The 26,096-nt window shown below is 45.5% G+C and overlaps 1 protein-coding gene across 1 annotated transcript; it reads right to left on the bottom strand.

The window, feature by feature from the left end:
- Positions 1–1,793: 1,793 nt before the first annotated feature.
- Positions 1,794–24,907, bottom strand: LOC146754824 (myosin-binding protein C, cardiac-type-like). The gene is made up of 4 exons (XM_085526472.1): positions 24,895–24,907; positions 6,154–6,429; positions 4,241–4,509; positions 1,794–2,189 (listed from the first exon to the last, which is right to left on the bottom strand). The coding sequence occupies exons 1-3, from the start codon at positions 24,905–24,907 to the stop codon at positions 4,262–4,264; spliced, it is 537 nt and encodes a 178-aa protein (XP_085382598.1). The 3' UTR covers positions 1,794–2,189; positions 4,241–4,261.
- Between the last annotated feature and the right edge of the window lie 1,189 nt (positions 24,908–26,096).

Consider the following 26,096-nt stretch of genomic DNA (forward strand, 5'->3'; position numbering starts at 1 on the left):
GAAGAGGAGAAAACAGATTCCCTGTCCTAATCAGCGCAGAATACAAGACGAGAACTGTAAAGTTAACAGAGAACAAGATGACTTATGAGCAAAAACCAGTAGAGTGCAGCTACAAATAAAACAGAAGACAAACCCTCGTCATCAGCCAGCTCACTAATGGTCACTCAGAATGCAGCTGATGTGCCCATGGCTATCTGGAGTCTAAGTTAAAATTTAACAGATCTTGTGCAAAATATACTGACACCAGAGCAATCTCTACTGCAGCTGGAGTGAGAGATCTACCTCCGTGCTAAACTCTCAGACTAATGAGAAATGTACAATTAGAAAGGTATCAATGGATTCACGACTGATCATTACATTTACAGAACATGGAACGAATGGTCGTCAACGTGGGATTCAACAAACCAAAGGCAAGTGCAATGCCTCTGACTACAAGTTCTTAGGACACCGACAACCAAACCTCAGTGCAGCCACAGTAGAGATCTGTAACTACTACTGTTGAAATATCAACTGGTAGAGCAGTGTTGCACATTGTACAAATCACAGTTGGACATCCATGGACAGCTGATGATAAAAGTAGTCCTAGGGGAAGAGCTGGATGAAACACTGTTAAAAACAAATAATCATTTTAGCTGCATGTTTGTAAGCATTTATTTTCATCCTCCCCAAAACAGTTTCATGGCAGAATCAAGAGGACACATTCACACAGACGTTTCCACAGCCAGACTATGGAATAATCAAAGAATATCAACCAAAATGTGTTTCCTACCAGTTACATGAATCTTGAAGGTGAGTTTCTGGCCAGCAGCCTCGCAGCTGTACTCCCCTGCATCTTTCTTCTCCACCTGGCTCACCACCAGCCGACGCTGTTTGCCCTCTGACTCAGCCTTGAACTTCTTGCTCGAGGTGATCAGTTTCCCCTCCTTGTACCACTTCACCTCCGTCTTCTCCTGGGTCACCTCGCAGCTCAGCGTGGCATTTTGAGTCAGTACAGCCTTCACCTCTTTTTGTACCTTCTGCTTGTTTGTAAACACATCTTCTTTCTCTGCAGGGACATCACAACAGTCACACCGTTTTGCTGTAGTCTGCTGCAGAGCTAACTCCAGTTCCCCGTTTTCACTATACTTGCCCTTCACAGAGAGCATCGTGATGCCTCATTAAGACAGGAAAATACTTTCCCCTCTATTTTGCCTTGGGAAATGATAAGCATATCATTTCATATCACATCATATCACATCATATCACAAAGCTAAACATTTCTCAGTCTGATAGCAGATTTGGACATGAGATTTAGAACACCTGCATGCACTGCTGAACCTCCTCCCTTATCTTTTTTTTTCTGATGTCTCTCTACATTTCCAGAAAATCAGAAGGGAACGGCCCTCCAGAACAGGTTGCCCAAGGAGACTGGATGCTCCATCCCTGCAGGCATTCAAGGCCAGGCTGGATGTGGTTCTGGGCAGCCTGGGCTGCTGCTTGGCAACCCTGCACATAGGAAGAAGGGGGTTGGAACTGGATGAGCACTGTGGGCCTTTGCAACCCAGGCCATTTATGAGTCTGATTATTGGCATTTTCCACCTCATTGTGTCATTCAAATTTTGTAACCAGATCTGTTCAAACACCTCCCCTTTTCTCACTCCTTGCATGCCTGGTGTGCTCTTGCACTGTAACCCTGCAGACACCAGCTGACTACAAGAGCTGCACAAGTTACCCTCCTTGCCTATGGTTTGTTGCAGTAATTCATTCCTGGATGGAAAAGCACATGTAGAAAAGTGTTGCTATGACACTAGATGACAAAGAAAGTCCTATAGCCAAAATGTTTTGCACCAGAGAGGCTGTCAGTTGATCCTCCAAATGTAAGACACACAAAATGAAGCATTCCTTTATCTCTGGGATTTCAAGCATTTTCTCACCTCTGACTTTCACTTGGAATGTTGCTTTGTCATCTTTTGTTTCACAGCTGTAGCTCCCTTGGTCTTTCAGGGTCACATTTTTGACCATGAGCTTGCGGTGCATCCCCTGGGAGATGATGGTTGTCCTCTGGTCCTGCTTCACCTCTGTTTGATCTTTCTTCCATACGACAGCTCCGCTTGCAGCTGACACCTCACACACCAGCTCCAGGTCTTCAGAAGGACTGACTGATATTTCTGGAGTTGTTTTGGGCTTGTTGACAGAATTAATGGCTTCATCTGAAGAAAAAAAGAGAAAGTGGTTTACATCCTGACTCAGGCTTATTCAGCACAGCAAGAAGATACAGTTAGAACTGATTGCAATGTCTCTGCTCATTACATTTGGGTGATCGATTTTCACCTCTGGAGGTACTCACATACAAACGTCTGTTTGATTCTCCTGTGTAAGGAAAGAGTAAGTTCTATGCAGAGAGTTCTTATTTCTTTTAATCAATTCTGTATTCTGCACATGTTCTTCTGAAGCTAAAATGAAGGCAGCTAAGTAACGTGTTTGCAATACATGAACAAACCTATTCAACACCTTGTCTCTAAGCTAACAAGCAGCGTTTGATGAGCACATCAGTATTTCATGCCCTTCATTCCATCCAGACAGAACCTGCCTGAGGAGCAAGCTGATGGCTGTCAGCTACAGGCAGACCTAGCTTAGCATTGCATTTCTTAGGGCAACAACTGTTGCTTTCAGTCGCTGAATATAACAAGGCCAATTGCTATGCCAGGCACATTTATGGCATCAGTGAACAAATAATTCGTTAAAAATTGTAATAGACAGGAGACATCTATTGTTTTAAAACTAGGTGACCAAAGAAGAACAGTCCCTCTAGAGTCAAGCTGTGAAGAACTAATAGCACCAATCAATGTCACATAGATAGATTACTTCCCTGCCCTAAGACCATCTTGCGACCATTTGGTGCTCCTAATTAAGCCTTCTTGATGGCTTTTTTGTCTGAGCCATGTGACATTTTGTGATAGGAGTTACTGCCAGTGTTCCCTTAACCCAACACCAAAGTAGGAGGTATCCATTCTCAGGGACTCATGCAGGCTTCCTCTGTATTTGATGCTCAGAGACAGCCCCAGAACTTTTTAAATCTTAGCTTAGCTCTCATCCAATAATGTTCATCAAACAGTGCAACTTGTCCTTTGGGGATGCCTTTGTTCTGCATCAACCAGTTCCAACGGAGTCTTCTTGGCTTGTTTTAGATCAGTTTTTCAACAGATAAAGCCAGAGTCTTTGAATTACAAAGTGAAATTGCAGAATGCATGATTCTCAACCAAACAGAACGGGAGGTGGGATGCAGGGTGAATACCTGAGCCAACACCACCTGCAAGCAATCCTTCAATATCTTAGGAATCTCTAGCCATCCCAAATCCAGTGTTGTGCTTGATCTATCATCTCTGCTGAGTTTTTAGCTAGCTGATGGTGAGCATCATGGTGGTGATGGGTGAGCAGTCAGACTAGAGGGTCTTAATCAACCTTAAGGATCCTGTGATCAGAGGAACGTGAATGTGCTGTTAAAGTTCACAAGCGCTGCGCTGCAGCATGAGCATACACAGCGAAAGGTTTTCAGTAGAGCTTCGGTTCATAAATGAGGACTGGGTTATGGAAAATAGGCTCAAGATAGAAACCAGAAAACAGATCTCAATGCCAGGTTCTGTGAATGCAGCCAGCTGAATTTCACTGATATTGAATTTCAATGACAATTTCTTGTGTTATTTTACCCTCCAGCTCCACCCTGAACAGGAACATGTCAGTGACAAGCATTACTCCTCCAGGCTTGACCTGACAGTGCTTTACTTGTACTATGAGCTAATGGCTGTGCTTACAGCACCTCAGGGAGACACCTCAGAGATCACAGCATCGTTCGGGTACAGCAGGAGACACTGAACTCTCCAAATATGGAGTTTAATTTGTCTAAAGAGGAGACAGGTTTCCAATGTTAAGAACTTAGGACCATTTCAGTCAGAGGTTTAAAGATGATGTAAGTGCTGAGGCAATTCATGAACTGGAAGAATGAAGCCCAGATGTGAGGGCTCAAGTCGTGACTCCAGCGTCAGTTGGAGCTAAGGCTGTCCTGAATTCATCACAACACAGTTACATTATTTGCTCATCCTGTGGATTTGCATAGGGACAACAGTAAGATCAGAATTGCTTCAATAGAGCTATGCAATCTTTGTCCTAAATACTGGAAACCCACAGGGCTGGACAAATAAAATGAATTAAGTCTGAAGTGCTTTACATGGATTGTTATCCCATGTTTGCCTCACAAACTTACCTGAGACTTTCCAATCAAAAATCAGAGTGTCATCTCCAATTTTGCAGATGTTCCCTCGTCTTCTTTCGTTACAGCTGAAGCCACAAGCTTATGCAGTTTCCCTTTATCTTCCATTGTGAATTTCTTACTGGTCGTGATTTCTTTGCCATTTTTGTACCACTTCACCATGACATTGGCTTCAGAGGTCTCAGAAACAAATTCAGCTTGTTTTCCAGCAACTGCCCTGATAACTCCTCCAGTTGTCCCTTTGATTATGAAGTCTGCCAGTGCTGAAACAAAATATGGACACTCAAAATACATATGATGGTAAAGAACTGCAGGGACATTGGTGACCATGAGGCATTCATTTATCATAAGATCAAATGTGCACGTTTAATCCTAGTTCTAATTGCTAGATTCTAATTCAGAAGCTGGCAAATTGGCAGCTTTTATAAACCACGTACCAGATTACCTTATCTCCACAAGTTGAAGGACATACACTGTACAGGGGACAGAGCCAAAGGAAGAAGCCCAAGGCTTCAAGAAAATGTCTAAAATAGGAAAACTGAGGAAAGAATTGGAACAAGCAAACTAGAAGGAAATCAATGGAGGGGGTATCTATTACTGCACTGTAACCCCCTGGCAAACAAATCGAGCCTAAAAGATGGAGATGTCACTTAGGACTGAAAAGAAAAACAGAATTCCTTTATGGAAATTAATTGGAGTGCAAAAGTTAGATGATAAAACTGGCCCCTATTAACACACAGTGGAATAATTGACTTCAAAGATTCAAAATCTCACCACTGTCTTAGCCAAAAGTTTAAGCCTAAGTCCACGGTCCTATTTTACTGAGGGTAATTGAGCTTGTTTTCCAACTTCTTGTTAACATATCATTTCAAAACAGCGCACACAACTGAGTTGGGTCTGTTGAGACAGCGCAGTCAGAGCTGCTAAAATCAAAGTCTGGATTATGCATGCATTTGTTCTGCAGTTCCAAGAACACGCGTGTATAATACAAATTCAACAACGTTCTACAGAATGCCTGTATTTAGGAGCTCGAGAGCCAGCTGATGGACACTGGGATGACTGAGATCCTGTCAATACATTTAACTCCATCCTATCATACAGTCACATTTCATTCATTTTTTCAGGAACTGTCTCTTATCATTGTAGTCCCCTCACCACTGCTGGATGTGAGCCCAATCACACAAAAGCAGCTGCTGGTTTTCACTGCAGATACTGCAGTAAGGAGAAACAGCCTCCGGACTGGACCAGCTGAGCGTGGCCCTACCAGGATTTGCTCCAAAGTTCTTATTACCAGTAGTGCTTCCTGATGAAATACATGGGGGTCCTCCTTTGATTCCAACCCCAACCCAACCCACCATGTCCCCTGATAACATCCATCAGGGCCACATCTCGACAGCTCCTGAACACCTCCAGGGATCCCACCACCTCCCTGGGCAGCCTGTGCCAGTTAATTCTGTGGACAGACCTGCCAGTATGAAATATCATGCTAACATGACAAAGAGAGAGAAGAAAAGCAAAATTAAGACTAGCTGACAAGCCTTGGCAGGAAGTTCTGCTCTCCATCAATTTAGTTCCAGTGACTCTTCACAGTTCTCTTCTACATTTGGGATCACTGCTACAAAAAGAGCTGTTGACATCATCTCTTGTGGCCACCCTGAGAGAAGAGCAGGAAGGCTGGGATGCTCTTTTTCCTATCTTTCCCTTGATTTCCTCTATATCTTAGGGACGAATCACAGGACAGAACACAGAAATCAAATGGCTCTACAAAGCAGATTGGCCAGTTCAAGTCAAAACAGCCACTGAAAACACCCGAGACGCTGTCTGACAACAGCTGGACTATCGGGGAGTCAGGTGAATGCAGTCTGCTGGCCCTGGGCAGGAAGAGGACAGCCCAGACTGTCACATACCTTTCACTGAAAGCTGATAGAGCATTTTATCCCCCTCACAGATGCACTGACAACTTCCAGCAGCATCCATTGAGACGCTGTGAATTTTCAGGGTGTGTTTCCTCCCCACAATGTGCAGCTCATATTTTCCACTGGCCTTGAGCTCCTTCCCATCCTTCATCCACTCCACAGTAGCACCTGTGTCTGAAAGCTCAGCCTGCAGTTTGGCTTCCTCACGCAGCCGAGCGCAGATCTTTTCTACATCTTTGCTCTTATTGGTAAATCTCACTGCAGCACCTGTCAGGAGCAAAGGCCTCGTTATTTCAATTTATATCAGGCTAACGTGGTCAATGTTTGCTGCAACATCTCTGAAAAAGTATCACCTTCTGTTCCTGCACTCATCATTGTGTCAGTGCTGAGCAATTCAAGATATTTCATTTGGTCTTCTTGCCGGATTTACTAAGTAAAAATCAACCAAACATCTCCTTCTACTGATTAAGAATGCTCTAAACATGCTTCTGCAGAGGTTTCCACCCAATGACAAACAAGTCCTCCCATAATGAATGTTTATTTGTAATATTTTGTCATGCAAAGCTGATTGATAGAGATATTATTGGAATGATTGCTCCCCTACTTCTAAACTATTCCAGTGCAATCAGAAAGGCTATCTGAACCTGGAGCTGAAAATACTGCTCTATGGTGATGCAGTGGTAAACATGGTGACTGAATGCACTGGCCAATAGCTGTGAACTGCAGACATTCATCAGCTGGCATGAAGCAATCTGGTTCAGATACCAAGCAGCTGGGTAGATTGGCTTACCCTACACTCAGTGCTATCATGTTTAGGTCATTACCAGGACTCACATCAGTCCATGGGATTCAATTTCAGGTATTTGGTACAGTCAGTGAATGCCTGCAGCCCCAGTTCTAATCATCAGATCACAGCAACTATGCCTTGACTGTAAGAGGAAAGGAGAAGGATCAAAGCAAATACCTCTCACTCTCATCTTGGTGCTGACATCAACATTTTTGGCAACAAATTTCACTTCTGCTCCATCATCGTTCTTGGTGACGTTCTTTATGATTAGGCTGGGAGTAGTTTGGGTTCTCTTGATGATGCAGGTCTTGCTTTCCTGTAAGACTTTACCACTGAGGTACCAAATGCCGCAACACATTGTTGTAAGGTCAATAGTAAACATGGCATCCCCTCCAGGTACAGCTTCACCAGTTGTTAGGGGGGATTTCACAGCCAGGACTGGTTCTGAGGAAGAACAACATGGATGTCTTAATGCTCTTGAGATGCAAGTCTGGTATCTCAATTAGAAATGGAAGATTAAATCATAGGGACATTTCTACTTCTCCCTTTGCATGAGTGCTGGAAGAAGCACTTCTATGCTTAAGATCTGTTACAGAAAGTTCTGCCTCTTGCACATGTGAGATATCAAAAGATAAGGATATTCATGTCTCTGTCACAGAAACAGAACTTGTATCACTTCAGTGGTAGCTGGAGGTTGATATGAGATAGGAGAACTAGGAATAAAGGAAAGCCTTTATTGTGTTAATGCACTACTATCCTTAAAGTCAAAGGAAGCATCTTGAGGGAACCAACACAGCTGCTCAGCACACACTGACCCATTTCCATTGGGGTTTTTGTGCTTACCAAGGTGCACGCTCCCTGGGAATTCCAGAGACGGGCTCTGTCCATGCGCATTTACTGCAGACACTTGGAACTGATCATCAGCCTCTGCAGACAGATTTACAGCCCCTGCACAGCTCTATATAACAGTCTTATAGAACTACCTCTAGTTGAAGCAATCTCCACACAGAGATCCTTTCCCAGCACACTCCGACACGGGGGGGGGGCAAAACGGGGAGGGGGCCACATACACACACAGCACCGGGGGGGGCCCGTAACTGACCCCCACCCATCCTTTAAAGGGGTGGGGGGTCCGTTTTAATGGGGGGGGGGCCGAGACCACCTTCACCCCCCCCCCATCCCTTAAAAGGGGGGTGTCCATTTTGGTGGGGGGGGGGCAGTGACAATCCCCCCCCCCCCCATCGTTTAAAGGAGGGGGGGTCCGAGACCACCCCCCCACACCCCATCTTTTAAGGGGGGGGTCGGGGGCTCATGGGGGGCAGCACAACGTGCACAACTTTGGGGGGGGGGGCTTTAAAAGGCGGGGGTTACAAAAAGCATAGCTCTCAACTATAGATGGGATTGGGGGGGGCTGTATCGATGGGGGGGGCCCCTTCATGCAGGGGGGGCACAGCGTAAGGCAGCGGCTTTGAGGGGGGGGTTGGGGCTGTTTGGCCTTTGGGGGGGTTATTGTGTGCCCCACCCCCACCACCCCCACACACAATGGGGTGTTAATGTGGGGGGGGGGGGGGGCTTAGATTAGTTGCGTTGCGTTCCCTATAGCTGCCCCCCCCCCCGTCATTAACCCCCCCGCTTTATCCTTACGGCTGAGCCCCCCCCCGACAGCTCCCCATTCATCTTGATGGGGGGGGGGTTGTCACACGACCCCGGCGCGGCTTACGGCACATCGTCGACCCCACCCCCACCCCCCATAACCCCACCCGGGGGGGGGAGGGGGCGATGTGGTGAGTTGGGGGGGGGTTCCGGAGTTGGGGGGTGGGGGTGAGCAAAGCGCAATATGGGGGGGGGGTCCTATAACTGGAGGGCAGCGGCTGCACAAAGAGCCCGCGGGGGTCGGAGAGCAGCACTTTGGCTGGGGGCGGGGTCCACGGGGTCCGGGGGTAATGCTGCCCCACCCCCTCCAACACCCCCCACTGCCGACTTCCCCCCGCGTTGCCCCCCCGCCCCAACGTCAGCTCCTGCGGCAGCTCCTCGTCGCTCTCCTCCTCCTCTTCCTCGTCTGGGGGTCAATATGTGGGGGGGGGTCCCATCGGGCAGCGGCAGCTCCGCCGGCTCCGATTGGCTGAGCCGCAGTGCGCGGGAGCGGCTGTTGTGTGCCGGTCGGTGGAGGGGCGGCTCTTCATGGAGCTGCCCCGCAGCCAACAACAGCCTGAATGAGATCCTGGAGTCCCAGACGCTGGAGGATGAGCTGGGAAAGAGCAGAGGCTCCCCACAGAAGGGCAAATCACGTCTGATAACGTGAGTGTGGAGCACAGCCAGCCCCTTCCTCACATGTGTGGGGCTTCCATGTTCCTCTGTGCCCATTGCAGTGTGCCACCCCAATCCTGCTGCCCAGCCAGGAGTGGATGGGATGAGCAGGTTGGGATGCACAGAGCAGTGCTCAGACATTGCTGGGACATTTGTGCACTGCTGTTGAGCTTCCCTTTGTGCAGCAGGGGAGAGGATGGAGGTTTACAGGTGGATGGTTGTTATTTCTATGGCATTGCACAGGTGGTAGAACCTTGTCCATTCCCAAAGTTATTGCAGGGCATGCGGGAATTTGTGCAGTTGTAGTTCCTGAATTGTGCTATGTAAAACCCTCCTGTAAATGGGGATGTTTTGTAATGCCTGCTGGGGCTGCAGGCAGCATTGCCTTCCTCCTTAGGGGGCAGGTTTAATCACAAACCTCCCTATTTCCTATCACAAACGTCCTACAAACCATGTCTGGGCATTGCTGTCTCGGCCTGGATCTCAGCTCCTGAGACTGTCAGATGTGAAGCAGCAGCAGCTGGGACAGGGCTGGCTCTGTGTGCCCTCTGTGGGTCTGTGGGCACAGAGTGGGGCAGAGGGATGACTGTGAGAGGGAGGAATTGCCCAGCCACTAGAAAGAGGAAATCAGCTGAAAAGGGGAGATTTTAGAAGCACTGAGGCTGTGGCTGCTTTGACAGTAAGAAGAAACCAAGCTGTCACTGTGCAGATGGGAACTCCAGTAGGAGAGCTGTGGTGGCTTTACAGATGGCAGACAGCAGCTGGAGTGTAGAGCCAAGGGTAGGGGGGGGATCTTCCTCTTAGCAATGCCATGCAAAGAATGATGCAGACTCCTGCAGGGTCGGCTTTGCTGTGTGACCCTGGGTGGAAGCAGCTGGAAGGTCTCAGCCCTTCTGCGTTATCCCAGGAGCTGGGGCAGTGCTCGGTCTCATCCCACCTCTGCTAATAGCAAATGCAGAATCCCTTATCTGTGTGCCCTTTTCTCTCATGTAGAGTCACCAACCCTGGGAAGTTCACAAAAAGTTTGGGTGTTGTGTTGAGGGATGTGATTTAACTGGGAAGTATTGGTGATGGTTGGACTGGATGATCATAAGATCATCCAGATCATAAGATCTGAGATCATAAGATCATAAGATCATCCAGGTCTTTTCCAACCTTGAAAATTCTATGGAGTTGTAGCAGATTGTGGGGGTGTAGGTGTGGTATATATATGTACACAGATGGGAATATCCGTATGGAAAAGATAGATCCATGTGTGTTCTGGGCTGCACTGAAAAAGGGGTGGCCAGCAGGAGAGGGAGGTGATTGTCCCCTCCTGCTCAGCTCTTGTGAGGCCATATTTGCAGCACTGTGTCCAGGCCTGGGAAGGATGTGGAGCTGTTGGGGGGGGTCCAGAGGAGGGCCACTGTGATGATCAGAGGGCTGGAGCAGCTCTCCTATGAGGAAAGGTGGAGGGATCTGGGCTTGTTTAGCCTGGAGAATGGAAGGCTGTGGGGAGACCTCACTGTGGCCTTTGATTACTTGATTGGAGCGTATAAACCGGAGGGGGAATGGCTGTTTATGAGGGTGGACAGTGATAGAACAAGGGGGAATGGTTTTAAACTGAGACAGGGGAGGTTTAGGTTGGATATTAGGAAGATGTTTTTCGCTCAGAGGGTGGTGACGCACTGGAACAGGTTGCCCAAGGAGGCTGTGGATGCCCCATCCCTGCAGGCATTCAAGGCCAGTCTGGATGTGGCTCTGGGCAGCCTGGTCTGGTGGTTGGCATCCCTGCACATAGCAGGGGGTTGGAACTGGATGATCTTTGGGATCCTTTTCAACCCAGGCCATTCTATGACTGTACAGTTCCATAGTGGAACAAATATAATATGCTAACTATGTAAAACATGGAGTCAGACCTGTGTGATTTGTCCACACCAGGAGGTGATTAGAAAACAATTTGTAAGCTACAAAGCTGCTTGCATGAAAGGAAAAGAAAATAAAACTACAAGAAAAAGGGAAAACCTTTCTTCCTGAAAATAGGAAGAATAATGGACCTGACATGAAATTTGGGTGAAGCTGCCTGATTTTATGAAGCTATTCCCATTATTTTCTTGGTGCTGTGTTTCCCAAATGAGTGGTTTCTGGCTGTGCTGCAGCACCAGTCTGCATGTGAACATCAACTCTATTCACCGTCTGGGAAGATTAGGACTTCCCTTCTCCCACCAGCACCACTGAATTACAGTTACTCAGTGGTTAAACAAAGGAATCCTTAAAGAAGGGTTTACAGCTGTCCTGTTGTCTGAAGTGCTTGGGGCATTCTGATGCTATTAAGCTCTATGTATTAACAAGTTAAAAAAGGTAGGCATCTGATTGTTGTGACAGTTTCTAAGTGATTTGGAAAGCTGTACCACCCAACCACTCCTTCTGTTTGATGGAGGTGACAAAGCTCAGTTTAATTTCTGACTGCTGTTTAAATCCTGAAGCTGGAGCTGGTTCCTGGAGCAGAAAAAGCTCGGAAGCTGTCCCTCCTACAAGCAGGCACCTCTGAGCAAAATATGACATCTCAATTTCTGATGGTAAGGTCAGGAGATCTGATTCCAGCGTCTAGCTTTCGGCTTCATGCTGTGTTAGTGGGACCTTTGGCATCTAGCACTGACCAACAGCAACTGACAGGCTGATAACAGTGCAACCCAAAGCAGTTATGTGTCTCTTTATGTTATGAGGGAAAATTGCATTGCATTGAGATTTCCTATTTTTACACTTTGCAGATCTAACTCGCTGCTGGAAGAATCCTGTATGCCATGTTCACACCATTTTCTATGAGCTGGATGAGTCTGTTGTTGGCATTTTAATACCATTGACCAGGCAGGCAATATGTATGGAGTATTTGGCTCTCTCTACAGTCATGAATATTTGAGTATCTTCAACATGTGGCTCATTGCTTCCATTTCAGGCTGCCCAGAGAAGCTGTGGGTGCCTGTCCTTGGTGTTGAAGGCGAGGTTGGATGGGTGATGGGCAGCCTGAGCTGGTTAGTGGGCAGCCAGCCCATGGCAGGGTGTTTAGGACTTAATGATCTTGAAGGTTTCTTCCAACCCAAGCCCTCCTGTGATCCTATGATTCTGTGATTTCATTCAGGTTTATTGAGATGAGTTCTCCTAAATGCGCTGTTCTCCATATGATTATAATTGGAGTCTAGATGGGTGACTGAAACCAGACACCAAACTTTCTGATGGCCAAAATGAAATGAAATCAATCCTTGACTGTGTCAGTAGTCTGTAACTAGAGCTTATCAGGTAATTCCCAGCCTCCTGCCTGTATCAGTGGCTGCACACAGTGAAAAAGTCTGATGGGATTTTAACCTCTAAAATGTTCCAAAGCAACCAGAGGGTGAATATATTCACTATGCAAATACCTGCAGGAATAAGCTTGTCATGTATGTCCTCAGGTACCACAGTAGTTAATGGTGGGACTCAGTAGGTCATGCTGAAAGTTGAGTCTGCTGATCTTGAAGGTCTTTTCCAGCCTACATGACCTTATGCTAATATTTCTGAAATTTATTTCTGTTCAGCTCCCAGAAAACCTCCCACCCAGCCCCCAGCTGACCCCGTGGTGAAAAATAAAACAGAAACCTCAGTGACGCTGGCATGGTCCCCTCCGAAGATGCACCGCCCCATTCCAATCAATGGCTACGTCGTGGAATGCAAGAAACTAACTGGCTTCACCTGGGTGAGGTGCCACGAGTCTCATGTCCCCGTCCCAGAGTTCACGGTGAGCAATCTGTCTGAAGAGGCTGATGATCAGTTCCGAGTGTCTGCAGTCAATGCACATGGATAGAGCCCGTCTCTGGAATTCCCAGGGAGCGTGCACCTTGGTAAGCACAAAAACCCCAATGGAAATGGGTCAGTGTGTGCTGAGCAGCTGTGTTGGTTCCCTAAAGATGTTTCCTTTGACTTTAAGGATAGTAGTGCATTAACACACCAAAGGCTTTCCCTTATTCCTAGTTCTCCTATCTCCTATCAACCTCCAGCGACCACTAAAGTGATACAAGTTCTATTTCTGTGACAGAGACATGAATATCCTTATCTTTTGATATCTCACATGTGCAAGAGGCAGAACTTTCTGTAACAGATCTTAAGCACAGAAGTGCTTCTTCTAGCACTCATGCAAAGGGAGAAGTAGAAATGTCCCTATGATTTAATCTTCCATCTCTAAATGAGATACCAGACTTGCATCTAAAGAGCATTAAGACATCCATGTTGTTCTTCCTCAGGACCAGTCCTGGTTGTGAAATCCCCCCTAGCAACTGGTGAAGCTGTACCTGGAGGGGATGCCATGTTTACTATTGACCTTACAACAACGTGTTGCGGCACTTGGTACCTCAGTGGTAAAGTCTTACAGGAAAGCAAGACCTGCATCATCAAGAGAACCCAAACTACTCACAGCCTAATCATAAAGAACGTCACCAAGAACGATGATGGAGCAGAAGTGAAATTTGTTGCCAAAAATGTTGTTTTCAGCAGCAAGATGAGAGTGAGAGGTATTTGCTTTGATCCTTCTCCTTTCCTCTTACAGTCAAGGCATAGTTGCTGTGATCTGATGATTAGAACTGGGGCTGCAGGCATTCACTGACTGTACCAAATACCTGAAATTGCATCCCATGGACTGACGTGAGTCCCGGTAATGACCTAAACATGATAGCACTGAGTGTAGGGTAAGCCAGTCTACCCAGCTGCTTGGTATCTGAACCAGATTGCTTCATGCCAGCTGATGAATGTCTGCAGTTCACAGCTATTGGCCAGTGCATTCAGTCAGCAGGTTTACCACTGCATCACCATAGAGCAGTACTTTCAGCTCCAGGTCCAGATAGACTTTCTGATTGCACTGGAATAGTTTAGAAATAGGGGAGCAATCATTCCAATAATATATCTATCAATCAGCTTTGCATGAGAAATAGAACAAATAAAGATTCATTATGGGAGGAGCTGTTTGTCATTGGGTGGAAACCTCTGCAGAAGCATGTTTAGAGCATTATTAATCAGTAGAAGGAGATGTTTGGTTGATTTTTACTTAGTAAATCCGGCAAGAAGACCAAATGAAACATCTTGAATTGCTCAGCACTGACACAATGATGAGTGCAGGAACAGAGGTGATACTTTTTCAGAGATGTTGCAGCAAACATTGACCACGTTAGCCTGATATCAATTGAAATAACGCGGCCTTTGCTCCTGACAGGTGCTGCAGTGAGATTTACCAATAAGAGCAAAGATGTAGAAAAGATCTGCGCTCGGCTGCGTGAGGAAGCCAAACTGCAGGCTGAGCTTTCAGACACAGGTGCTACTGTGGAGTGGATGAAGGATGGGAAGGAGCTCAAGGCCAGTGAAAAATATGAACTGCACATTGTGGGGAAGAAACACACCCTGAAAATTCACAGCGTCTCTATGGATGCTGCTGGAAGTTGTCAGTGCATCTGTGAGGGGGATAAAATGCTCTATCAGCTTTCAGTGAAAGGTATGTGACAGTCTGGGCTGTCCTCTTCCTGCCCAGGGCCAGCAGACTGCATTCACCTGACTCCCCGACAGTCCAGCTGTTGTCAGACAGCATCTGGGGTGTTTTCAGTGGGTGTTTTGACTTGAACTGGCCAATCTGCTTTGTAGAGCCATTTGATTTCTGTGTTCTGTCCTGTGATTCGTCCCTAAGATATAGAGGAAATCAAGGGAAAGATAGGAAAAAGAGCATCCCAGCCTTCCTGCTCTTCTCTCAGGTTGGCCACGAGAGATGATGTCAACAGCTCTTTTTGTAGCAGTGATCCCAAGTGTAGAAGAGACCTGTGAAGAGTCACAGGGATGTTTCCTTAGCTGTCATTCCATGGTGGGCTTTTTCTTGCACAGATGTAGAGAGAAACTGAACTTTCCCACGCAGGTCTCTGTTTTGCTGCAGGGTGTAGGTCTGATCTCTGAGATCCACACGCTGGGCCTTGATTGCAATAAATGAGAGCCCTTTGTTTGCTCCAGTGGAAGACTTTCCATTTCTGCAGTACCCTCTGCAGATGACACAGATGCAAATGAACCTTCTTCCCAGCAACAATTGCCTTTTTTTTTTTTTTACACTGAGTATGCATGAGGCTCTTCATCATATTCTGCTGGCTTGTCACCCTTGTCGATCCATGGAGAGACGAGAAAGCCCTAGAGTAGTGTATGCACTTTGGCATTGGAGAGCTTACTTAATTGCTTCTTCTCAAATAACAAACTCCAGAGAGGCATGGAGACAGCTCCAAAGAGAATTGAATAATGGGTATAAATTTAAGGAGAGCAGAACACCCTGCCAAGGCTTGTCAGCTAGTCTTAATTTTGCTTTTCTTCTCTTTCTTTGTCACGATAGCATAATATTTCATACTGGCAGTTCTGCCCACAGAATTAACTGGCACAGGCTGCCCGGGGAGGTGGTGGGATCCCTGGAGGTGTTCAGGACCAGTTCTTGGGACCAGTGCTTTTTTACATGGTTATCAGTGACACCAATGATGCAATGGAGTGCACCCTCTGCTGTTTGCTGAGTGGTGCGGCTGATGCAGTGGAAGGAAGGGATGCCATTCAGAGGGAGCTCAACTGAGAGGTTGGCCTAGGTGAATCTAATGAGGTGGAACACAGCAAAGTGCAAGTTTTGCACTTGGGCTGGAGGAATCCCAGGCATTTCTACAGCCTGGGAGGAGCAGTCCTTAAGAGAAGCCCCGCAGAGAAGGACCTGGGGGTCCTGGTGGATGAAAAACAGAACGTGAGCCATCAGCGTGCTCTTGCAGCTCAGAGAGCAAATGGTCCCCTGGGCTCCATCAGAAGAGGGGATGGCCAGCAGGGACAGGGAGGCGATTGATCTTCATGATCCTTGAGGTCCCTTCCAGCCCGGGCCATTCTATGATTCTGTGATTACACTCACTGACAGAAATAACGGCAGCTGTACAGAAGCTGGATATATTGTGGGACAGTTCTTGTAACCAGCTGATTTTAAGACCTTGCCCAAGTCGTGAGTCTTAATTGCATGTCAGAAGAAAGCTGGGAAAGTGGTTATTGCTCATTCTTTTTCATTTGCTGATTCTTTCTCTAGGGTTCCTTTTCCAAAGGAGATTCTGGTGCTGGAAGCAGTTGAAGAAAGAACCTAAGCAGCTCTTGCCAAGAGTGCTTGAAGTCCCTGTGGAGAGAAGCAAAGAACTTGGGCTTCCTCTGGGATGCTCCCCACCATGTCTCAGGAAGGAGACCAACTGCTGTTCCACTTTCTGCTCTGTGTGTGGAAAGGTACGTCTGGGTTTCTTCTGCTTGTTTATTCTTTCTTTTTCTGGCTTTGAAGGAGAAGGGGTGGAGCAAGGGGAGACCCACTGGTCATTTGTTACCTCAAGAACAGGATGGATTCTGCATTGACTGTGAAAAACCTGGGCTAGTAGCATGGGCATGTTTCAGGCTGGACTCTTCTTTTGCTGCTTGGTTTCCTTTTGGCTACAGGGAGACAGCTGTCTAAAGGTGTGTTTTCAAACCCACTCTCCAAAACCCTGTTTCATTGTTGCAGGTGGTTCAGTGAGCTCTTGCAGTGCAGATGCTGTAGTTTGCTGTAGAATCTGAATGGTTTCTGTTCCTAGGGAAGGAATGGGAGGAGGTAGTGAGAAGAGAATTCAATGCCTAAGGGGAGGGGAGATCGGGGATTGGTGGGAGAGGGAGCCAATAGGAGGGAGAGAGAAGTTGGGCGCAGGGTGATGGTAACATCCCTTTGTGACGTCATAATGCTCCTTTGTGACATCATAATGCTCCTCTGTGACGTCATAATGCCCCTTTGTGACATCATAATGCCCCTTTGTGACATCATAACGCCCCTTTGTGGCGTCACAATGCCCCTTTGTGACATCACAATGCCCCTTTGTGACATCATAATGCTTCTTTGTGACATCACAATGCTTCTTTGTGACATCACAATGCTTCTTTGTGATGTCATAATGCTCCTTTGTGATATCACAATGCCCCTTTGTGATGACATAATGTCTCCCCTTTGTGACGTCACAATGCCCCTTTGTGACATCATAATGCTTCTTTGTGATGTCATAATGCCCTTTGTGATGTCATAATGCTCCTTTGTGATATCACAATGCCCCTTTATGACGTCACAATACCCCTTTGTGATGTCATAATGCCTCTTTGTGACATCATAACGATCCTTTGTGACATCATAATACCCCTTTGTGACGTCATAATGCTTATTTGTGATGTCATAATGCCCCTTTTTGACATCATAATGCCCCTTTGTTACATCATAATGCCCCTTTGTGACATCATAATGCTTATTTGTGACATCATAATGCCCCTTTGTGACATCATATCACCCCTTTGTGATGTCATACTACCCCATATGAAGTCCAGGCAGAGTCAAAACTTATGGACCTGCACGAGGATCACTTTCAAGACAGTGGCTCTGTTGCTTCAAGCTTATTTGCTTCGTCCTGCCGCCACTCTATTACCAAGTATCAACAACCTCTTGCATGATTCAACTTGCAAACGTTTGACACTAACCCTTGTGTTTCTGTGCCTTCCTAGATAATTCGAGCCCTTGTCAACCCCAAAGATCCAAACCAAGTAGTGATGTGCAGTGTGTTTCCATCAATGGAGAGTTCTTATTAAGCACAAATCGCTGCAATTCGGATGACAGCCTTCCACATGGTAACAGTGATGGACACAAGGGGCTCATCCACGTTCATGCTCTCATATCTCCTGGCTCTGCTGAAGCTCCTGACCTGAGCCTGCCAGACACCACAGTCACCTGCCTGGATTGTGACCCAGCGCCTTTGCAGTGCTGCCCATCCCAAGCACAGCCCGAGTGCCCCAACAGCAGCACCACCATGCAGGAGCAGGGCAGCATCAGTGAGGTGAAGCTGAGCATCTTAGATGGGGACTTAGAGTCAGGCTGCCAGTCCCAGGCACCAGGCAGCAGCACCAGCTCTGAGCCACTCTCATCTTGACAAGAGGAGTCCTATCTTCACCCTTGACCTCTCAAGCCCTCCTGTCTTTTATTGAATTAAGTCACTCTCATGCTCAATCATCGCCTTGGCTGCATTCCGAGTCTTCATTCACAGGGATTGGGATGAATGCAACAAACAGCAAGGCAGCTCAGCTTGCAATGCTATGGCTGTGGGGTTCGTGCAGGCAGAGCTCTGGGTTCCCATTTTGCATGGCTTTGGGATGTCAGGAGCAAGATCTCTACCATTTTGTATGGCAGCAAATAATCTCTAGCATCCAGGTTGCTGCTCATGATAATCCCAGTCTTCCTGGCTGTCGCTTTGTGATACCTTTCAAAGCCTTTTGATACTCTTTGATGCCTTGGCTGCTCCCTAACACCTCTGTCCTCCTGCCATGTTGACTCATGTCTCCCACTTTTAAGCTGGCTTTGCAGATCATCTCCAGCCCTGTCATCATCACGCTGCAGCAGGAGGTGCTCACCTGGCCCAGTGTCTGGCAGTGCTGCTTGTTCTGCAGATGAGCAGCTGCCTCCTCATCTCTTCAGCTACAGTAGTTTTTCTCAGGGCAGTTAGATGCAGTCATGCTCCTCTGGATTTGGTGTGTTAAATCCATGCTGCATGGCAGCAGTCAGTGCAATACAAAGGTGTTCTGTGTGCCACAGCATTTCTCCAGGGGCTGCCAAAGGTAGAAGCACAACACAGCACCATCCTTCTGACAGTAATGTCTGTGAGTGTTAGACATGTGAGCACTGCATCGTCCCCAGCGTGTCAGTGCTTTTCCACACCAACCTGACTCTCACACTCTGCACTGAATGTAACTCTGCTCTTGTGGAGACAAATGCTTTCTGTCACATCCTCCATCCCTGCAACCATTTGCCGGTAGGCAGCTCTTGCAGAAGAATCAAGCAGCAGAACCTTTTGCTCACCCTACAGCATGCAAATGCTATGAAAGCAGAAATAACCTGGCGTGCTCTGGGTCTGCAAGGCTGCACAGATGGGAGAGGTAGATTGTGTTTTTGCAGTGGAAGTTTCCAGTGTTTTCAGTACATAGTGTAGGCCCTAACTGAATGTATAACCCTATTGTAAAACAGCTGTATAAGTAGTTTTTCCACCAAGAAAGTTGCTGTACAGAGTTAAGTTCAGACTGGGGGCATTCTGACATGGGTAGAATTGAGACAAGCACAAGATAAATACGCAGGGTGGGTAGAGCCCAGCACAGGACAGAATGAATGTACTGACTTTTGGAAACATTGCCCTTCTCTCTCCGCAGAAAAGTACAAGGCAGACCTAAAAACAAGAGGTTGGTAATTGACCTTCTATGGAAATGAATCCTAGCCACAGTCTCGAGGAGTCTGTGAGCCTGAGATGCTCAACCAATGAGAGCCATGAGAGCATCACCTGCATTGGGTTTAGGGCATAGAACAGAATTAATGTCACTGACTGGTGTGCAGTTTCTCCCTTGCCAACAGGGGATGTGCGCGCAGTATTGCAGTAATGAATAAGCACTGCTGCTATCGCTGCCATCTTTGCCTAACTAGAAATCTTTGACTTTGAGAGTTTCTCACACAAGGGGAGAGGGTAAGAAAGTAAAGAGGCACAGAAAACTAAGGGAAACTGCTCTTCTTTATCTTACCTATAAAAATTGATACAATTGATGCTGTCGTGCATTTTTTTTTTAATTATTTTTATTTTTTTTTTGCCAATGTCAGTTAGATTGTTTTAAAATATCCACACACCAAAATCTGACTACCAAGCAAATTTAATGAAAATGAAATGAAGGTGAGTTAGCGGAAAGCACAAGGCCATATTATATTGGGCTCTAGCAAATTTACAGGCAGTCACTGCACGAAGAGGTAGATTTGAGTTGCACATTATATGATTCCCACAAAGAGTAATGAAATCTGAAGCTTTCAATATATTTCCCCTATAATCAAAAGAGAACGGATCCCCAGGGTCTGTCCCGCAGACGTTCTTTCCGTGGTCTCTGCTGCCACCTGCTGGCCAATACTCGGAACTGCCACTGTTGGGCGTTTGGTGCCGCAGGAAGCACAACGCAGATCTGAGTTCTGACCGGTCTACGCAGCAAATCCGCCAATCTTTATTGTGATAAGCCCTCCACATGGCATTGCACACGCACTCGAACACGCAACAGGCATAGATTTCTCCTAACTCCTCGAGGAGCAGGCAAGCAGAACAACTGAGCGCAGCACTGCTTGTGATTGGGCCACCCCCATCATAGAGATGTGTGTTAGATCTTTTACCCACCCCTGGCATTTTTGGCTACAAGGGCACACTGCTGGCTCATGGTCAATCTGTCGTCCACCAGGACGCCCAGGTCCCTCTCAGCAGAGCTCCTCTCCAGCAGCTCTTCTTTCTGCTTACACAAGGAAGATAGTCTTGTCAATGCAGAGAAATGAATCACAGAATCACAGAATGACCCGGGTTGGAAGGGACCCCAAGGATCATGAAGCTCCAGCCCCCCTGCCTGGAAGGGCCACCAAACTTCCATGTTTACTAATGAAATAAATGAAATAAATGACAAAATTTCCTTTCAGAGAGTTGCATTCACACCTTGACTTAGGTTTGTACAGCTTGGGCATTTGGTCAGACGTGTACTGAAGTCAGGTTTTTCTTTGATTGAGAAAGCATTGAACTAGTTCCTCATTGATGTACAGTTCCTTAGAAATGGAGTAGTCCCCACTTCAGACCAGCTCCTACTGGATCCCATTTCCTGAGAGTCCCCCAAGAAATTCTGGAGGAATCAGTTTGCTTTCTAATCTACCAACTGTCTGATACTTTCAACACCTTGAATAAATTGCCAGTTGCTGACTTGTTTCTTTTTGTAAATCTGTTGATGCACGCACAAAAAATGGATCAGAGCATGGGGTCTTATCTGGAGATGGGAAAACAATTGGATAAACAGAAAATTGTTATTTGCAAGTTTTGCAGATCTATAAGTGGCTTTTCAAGAGATTGTACCACTTCTGCACATTGATTGTCTGACAGTTTCCCTATGATTTTACTTAAAAATGAAGAAGCAATGAAAAGCTCTGTGCTCTGTGGGTGTGCATGGCTGGCTCTGCCCTTCTCATAGAGGAGAAAATCAACATTTTCACCCCTGGTTCCTACACTTAGATAAAATCCCCTCCACTTACCTGCAATTTTCCTATGTGTGGAAACAGCCTGACCTCAGATGGGGTGAAGCAGCTTCTATTTGTCCTTTCTCATTATTGAGGAAATAATCTGTATTCTTGGTATCACATCATTCACATGAATACTGTGTCTGAACTCCACTTGTACCTGCCAAAGATCCTGCTACCTTCTCAGCTCAGTGAAGATTTGGCCTGCTATCTGCCCTGAATTGTAATGCCAAGTATTGGCTTTTATTTAGTTTTTCCAGCAACGTTTTGTTACATTGAAACCTGCTTTTCTATTTTAACTATCACCACCACTTTGCTGTGATCAGTGGAGATGAAAGTTTATCCTGTGGATATATTATGCCTTGAGGAAAAAAATGACTCCCTGACACTCAACCATCTCTCATTTTCAATATCCTTAAACAATTCTCTCACTGACTTCCTGCTGTTCATCTTCATGGCATCTCGCTCAAGCTGAAACCCATCAGAAATTCAAACAGGTGCCACTTATCCTAAAGACCGGGAGGTGGGAGCTGATTTTACAGTTCAGTGTGAAAGAACATGAATGAGAGGAAGCAAGTCTTGCGAAACAACTTCACCAGCTGGAGTCAAACAGGCACATCTGGAAAGGACTGTCAGATGCAGCTTTTTCACTTATCAATTCAGATCCAAGCATGACATTCAGAAGACAAACGCAAAGTGATGCTGAGGGAAATAGAGAACTGTGGTAGAGGTCATGAAATACTGAGACAAACACAGGGTTTAAAAAGAGATTTTCAATAAAAGAACTACATAATTTCAAGTTGTATATTTTTCTCAGGTTGTATTACATGTCTAATGTCTGGACTGTGGCAGCAAAGAGGCTGCAGTGTTGTTCTCTGTAGGAAGAGGCCAGTAGTTGCCCCATGTCAGACAGAACCAGTTCAAGTGCTGGCCAAAGCTGAGTCAAGGAGTGATGCTGCTGGCACTTCTGTGATAACTTTGTTAAGGAAGGTTCAAACCACTGCATAGCATATGTGAGAGCTATGAGCAAGAATGATGTGAGACAAACAGCCCTGCAGTCACCAAGGTCAGTGAAGAAGGAGGAGAGGAGGCTTAGTGGACATGGTGGTGATGGACTGATGATTGGGCTGGATGATCTAAGTGGTCTTTTCCAGCTCTCATGATTCTATCATTCTGTGACAGGTGATGTTAGTTTTGTTGACAGGTTCAGCAAGGTGAACTGGGACCAGAGGTACATCCCAAAACCTTTGAGTTGCTGGACTGGAGATAATCTTCCCAAAATAACTAATGAAAATAGTAGAACCATAAAAGGAATTTCTTTATCACTACGAGAAAAAGGGAGGGATCCTTTGGCTAATGAAGACCTGATTTGGCAAAGCCAGAGACAGTTTGCTTTGCACCACATTTATTTGACTTTCCAGAATGGTGTACTTACTTTCCAGGTATTTCTAAACAGTGGTTTTTTATTTACAAACATGGCTAACAGCAGGTTAAAAATTCTTTCTTTTCTTTGTTTCCTTTCTGCTAAGAATGAATGAATTTAATGTAGTCTTTTTCTTGCTTCCTTCTTTACTAAAGATTACATGATTTACTAAATCATGTCCCTCAGTGCTATATCAGGGACTGCACCACTTCCCTGGGCAGCCTGTTCCAAAGCATTGCAACCCCATCTGGGAATCATTTTTTCCTAATACTGAACCTCTCCTGGCACAACTTAAGGACATTACCTCTGGTTCTACGACTATCAAAAAGAGAATTCAGTAGATATAAACAGAAACTTATCCACCTGATATCTGATAACAGACACTGGGGTCCTGTTTCCTTTCTGTTAACCTAATCCATGGCAATGAAAATTGGCACTAAAAATCTTCAGCTACAGGACAAGAGGTAATGGCCTCAAGTTGCACTAGGGGAGTTTCAGGTTGGATAGTAGAATAAATTTCTTCTCATCAAGAGTAGCAGTGCACTGGAACAGGTTGCCCAGTGTGATAAAGTGTTTGCTCATTAAGACCAGGATGTGGTCTTAGGAAAATTGATGATCATTATGGTCCTTTTCAACCCAGGCCATTCTGTGATTCTATGATATGCCTTGAATAGCTGAGACAATGCATCCTTTCTTGTTTCCCTCTCTGTGTTACACAGAGACAAGACTGATGGTGAACTGCCAGCACTGCTGAGCAGAGATGCAGCTTTAGTCTTCATTTGTGTGCATGCTTTTCTACAGGCCCACGCACTGCTAACATCACAGAAGATGAAAGTGGTTTTAATCAGAGCAGAAAACGTGGAGAAAAATATCACACTGTAGCCAATAAAGAAAAACTTTCAGTGATACTCAGTTCAGAAGGCATTCATTCTGGCCTCCTTTGTAGTTTGTTTCGTTTAGGCTCTTTTTGTTGTTATTACTGTTGTTCAGTTTTCTGCTAGAAAGAGACTAAATGAATGGAAATTGATTGGTGTATCTAAAGTTATGTACAGGGATAATAATAATAATAATTCTATAATCAGTGATTCCCATCTCACAGTAACCTTGAAGATAGAAATGTCAACATGGATGCATGGATACACCACTGTATAAACGAGCATTGCAGTCATTTCAACTTTTACCTGTTGAAATTCTTTTGTGGAGTAAAATTCAGAAGGCAAAATCAGCCCAAAGACATGTCCCTGTAAGGTAGTCTCGTAGAGAGAAGCATGCCGTACTTGTTATGAGAGAAGAGTTGACGTCTACACTTGAAATGCCTGCCAATTTAAGCAGGCAAATCGATACTCATGGTATTGTCTTGCTGCTCAGCTTTTTCTGACTCCCTATGTAGACCAGCCCTAGGCAGAGAGGTAGGGTACATTCTTATGTGCATCCCATAGTTTTAGATATAGTCTCAGTACAGCTTTTTGACAGAGCAAAGTAACTCCTCAAACAACTACCTCCCATTCTTTCAGTAGACTGCTGAAATCCCATTGAGCACATTGTCTTTCGCTGGCCCTGCACAAGGGATTCTCTGAGAAATTTCAGGCAAAAATGTTAATTCCCAACAATCTCTAGCTAAATTTAATATAAGGGTAAGACTTGTACGGCATATCTACAGAATCACAGAAGCGTTAAGGTTGGAAAAGAGCACTAAGATCATCTAATCCAACCATCCAACCATCACCACCATGCCTGCTAAATCTTGTCTGTTAGTGTCACAGGGAGCATGAGTTGAGATGGAGAAGACAGAAAGGGAGTAGACGTGTTCAGGGTATTCCTGCCACCCTTTCTAATGACACAGCTGTGCCATTGGCAGTCCCAACTTCATATATGCAAACCAAACAACTTAGCCAGTGTTTTCCTAGCCATACTGAAAAGAAGTCTTCAGTATTCACAGAATTAAAGAATCATTAAGGTTGGAAAAGACCTCAAAAGATCAAGTCCAACCATCAATCATATTGCCAAGGAATACTGTGTTAGTAAGACAGTTCAATACATACCATCTGTCTGTGGATTGCATCACAGGTGTCTGGATACAAAACCTACTGTGCCCTTACCCCATACCTTTCTGTTCCATTGCCTCCAGCAGTGGGTTCCTAAAATTTGCATTAGATATAATGTGAAAGCAGTATGATACTCAGCAAGTTGAACTTTGTAAAGCACCACAAGCATTAAAGGCATTCAGTAACCAGTAACTGCTGCTCCTGAGCATGGGCTCAGGTCCATTTTGATACTTAGGCTGGCTTTCGCAAAGGCTGAGGAAATTCTTTCCTTTACAAACAATTAGAGAAATCATGTGTGTATCCATGCACAGCCTGTTCTCCACCAAGGCAAAACGTAAGTCAATTGCTAGTACCACAAATCTTAGAAATGGCAGGCTTCCTCATCCTACAGTTTAATTCTTGGCAGTTTTGATAGATTTCTAAGGCAGAGGTAAATAATCTTGAAGAGTCTTTTAAGGTGATTGTGCCAGCATCAAACCACCCTCATTTAAATATACAAAGAAATCTAAGGTAGTATCACAGACCATGTCTGAAAGTACTTTAAAAGGAGGTGAATAAATTAGAAATGTTTTATTTTTACACTCTTTCAACACTCAGAATAATTTCTTCCCATAGATTTAAAATAGGATGAATAGGCCCAGTGCTTTCCAGCTAGGGATCTCTGAGGACCATTTTCAAAACGGTTACTACAGCTACAGAAATTTAATCTCATCCAAATTTCTTACTGCTGATGCTCTAAGAACTGCATAGATTCGATATGAAAAATATACCATTTGTTGCCTCCACTTTGTATTGGTTTCCAACCTGGATTATCCCCATCTGAACTTTGCTGTTTTTTATTCTAGTTGGCTACAGTACTGAATGGGAAAGAAAGGAATTCAGCAATGACATTCAGCACAAGTTTGGAACTCATTCAGTCATGACCCCAGTGGAAGAGTTCAGACTAAATATCTCAATGAATTTCACTGTTTCTTGTTTAAGTAGTGATTACATGAGGGCAATAGGATTCTATGTCCCAACTGTTGGCTGAGTGATGCACTTGACTATTAATCTAGAGTTACAATGCAGGTTAATGCTGTTATCTTTACAGCTCCTGCGAGAGTTGGGGTCTGGGTCAGGTGTTTAAAAAATGAAATGAAAAAAGAATTTAAAAAATATATTGAAAGCTTCAGATTTCATTAATCTTTGTGGGAATCATATAATGTGCAACTCAAATCTACCTCTTTGTGCAGTGACTGCCTGTAAATTTGCTAGAGCCTGATA

Source organism: Coturnix japonica, chromosome 37, assembly GCF_054131305.1.
Source record: "Coturnix japonica strain WE chromosome 37, WE-NBRP24, whole genome shotgun sequence".
In the NCBI taxonomy this organism is placed as follows: Eukaryota; Metazoa; Chordata; class Aves; order Galliformes; family Phasianidae; genus Coturnix; species Coturnix japonica.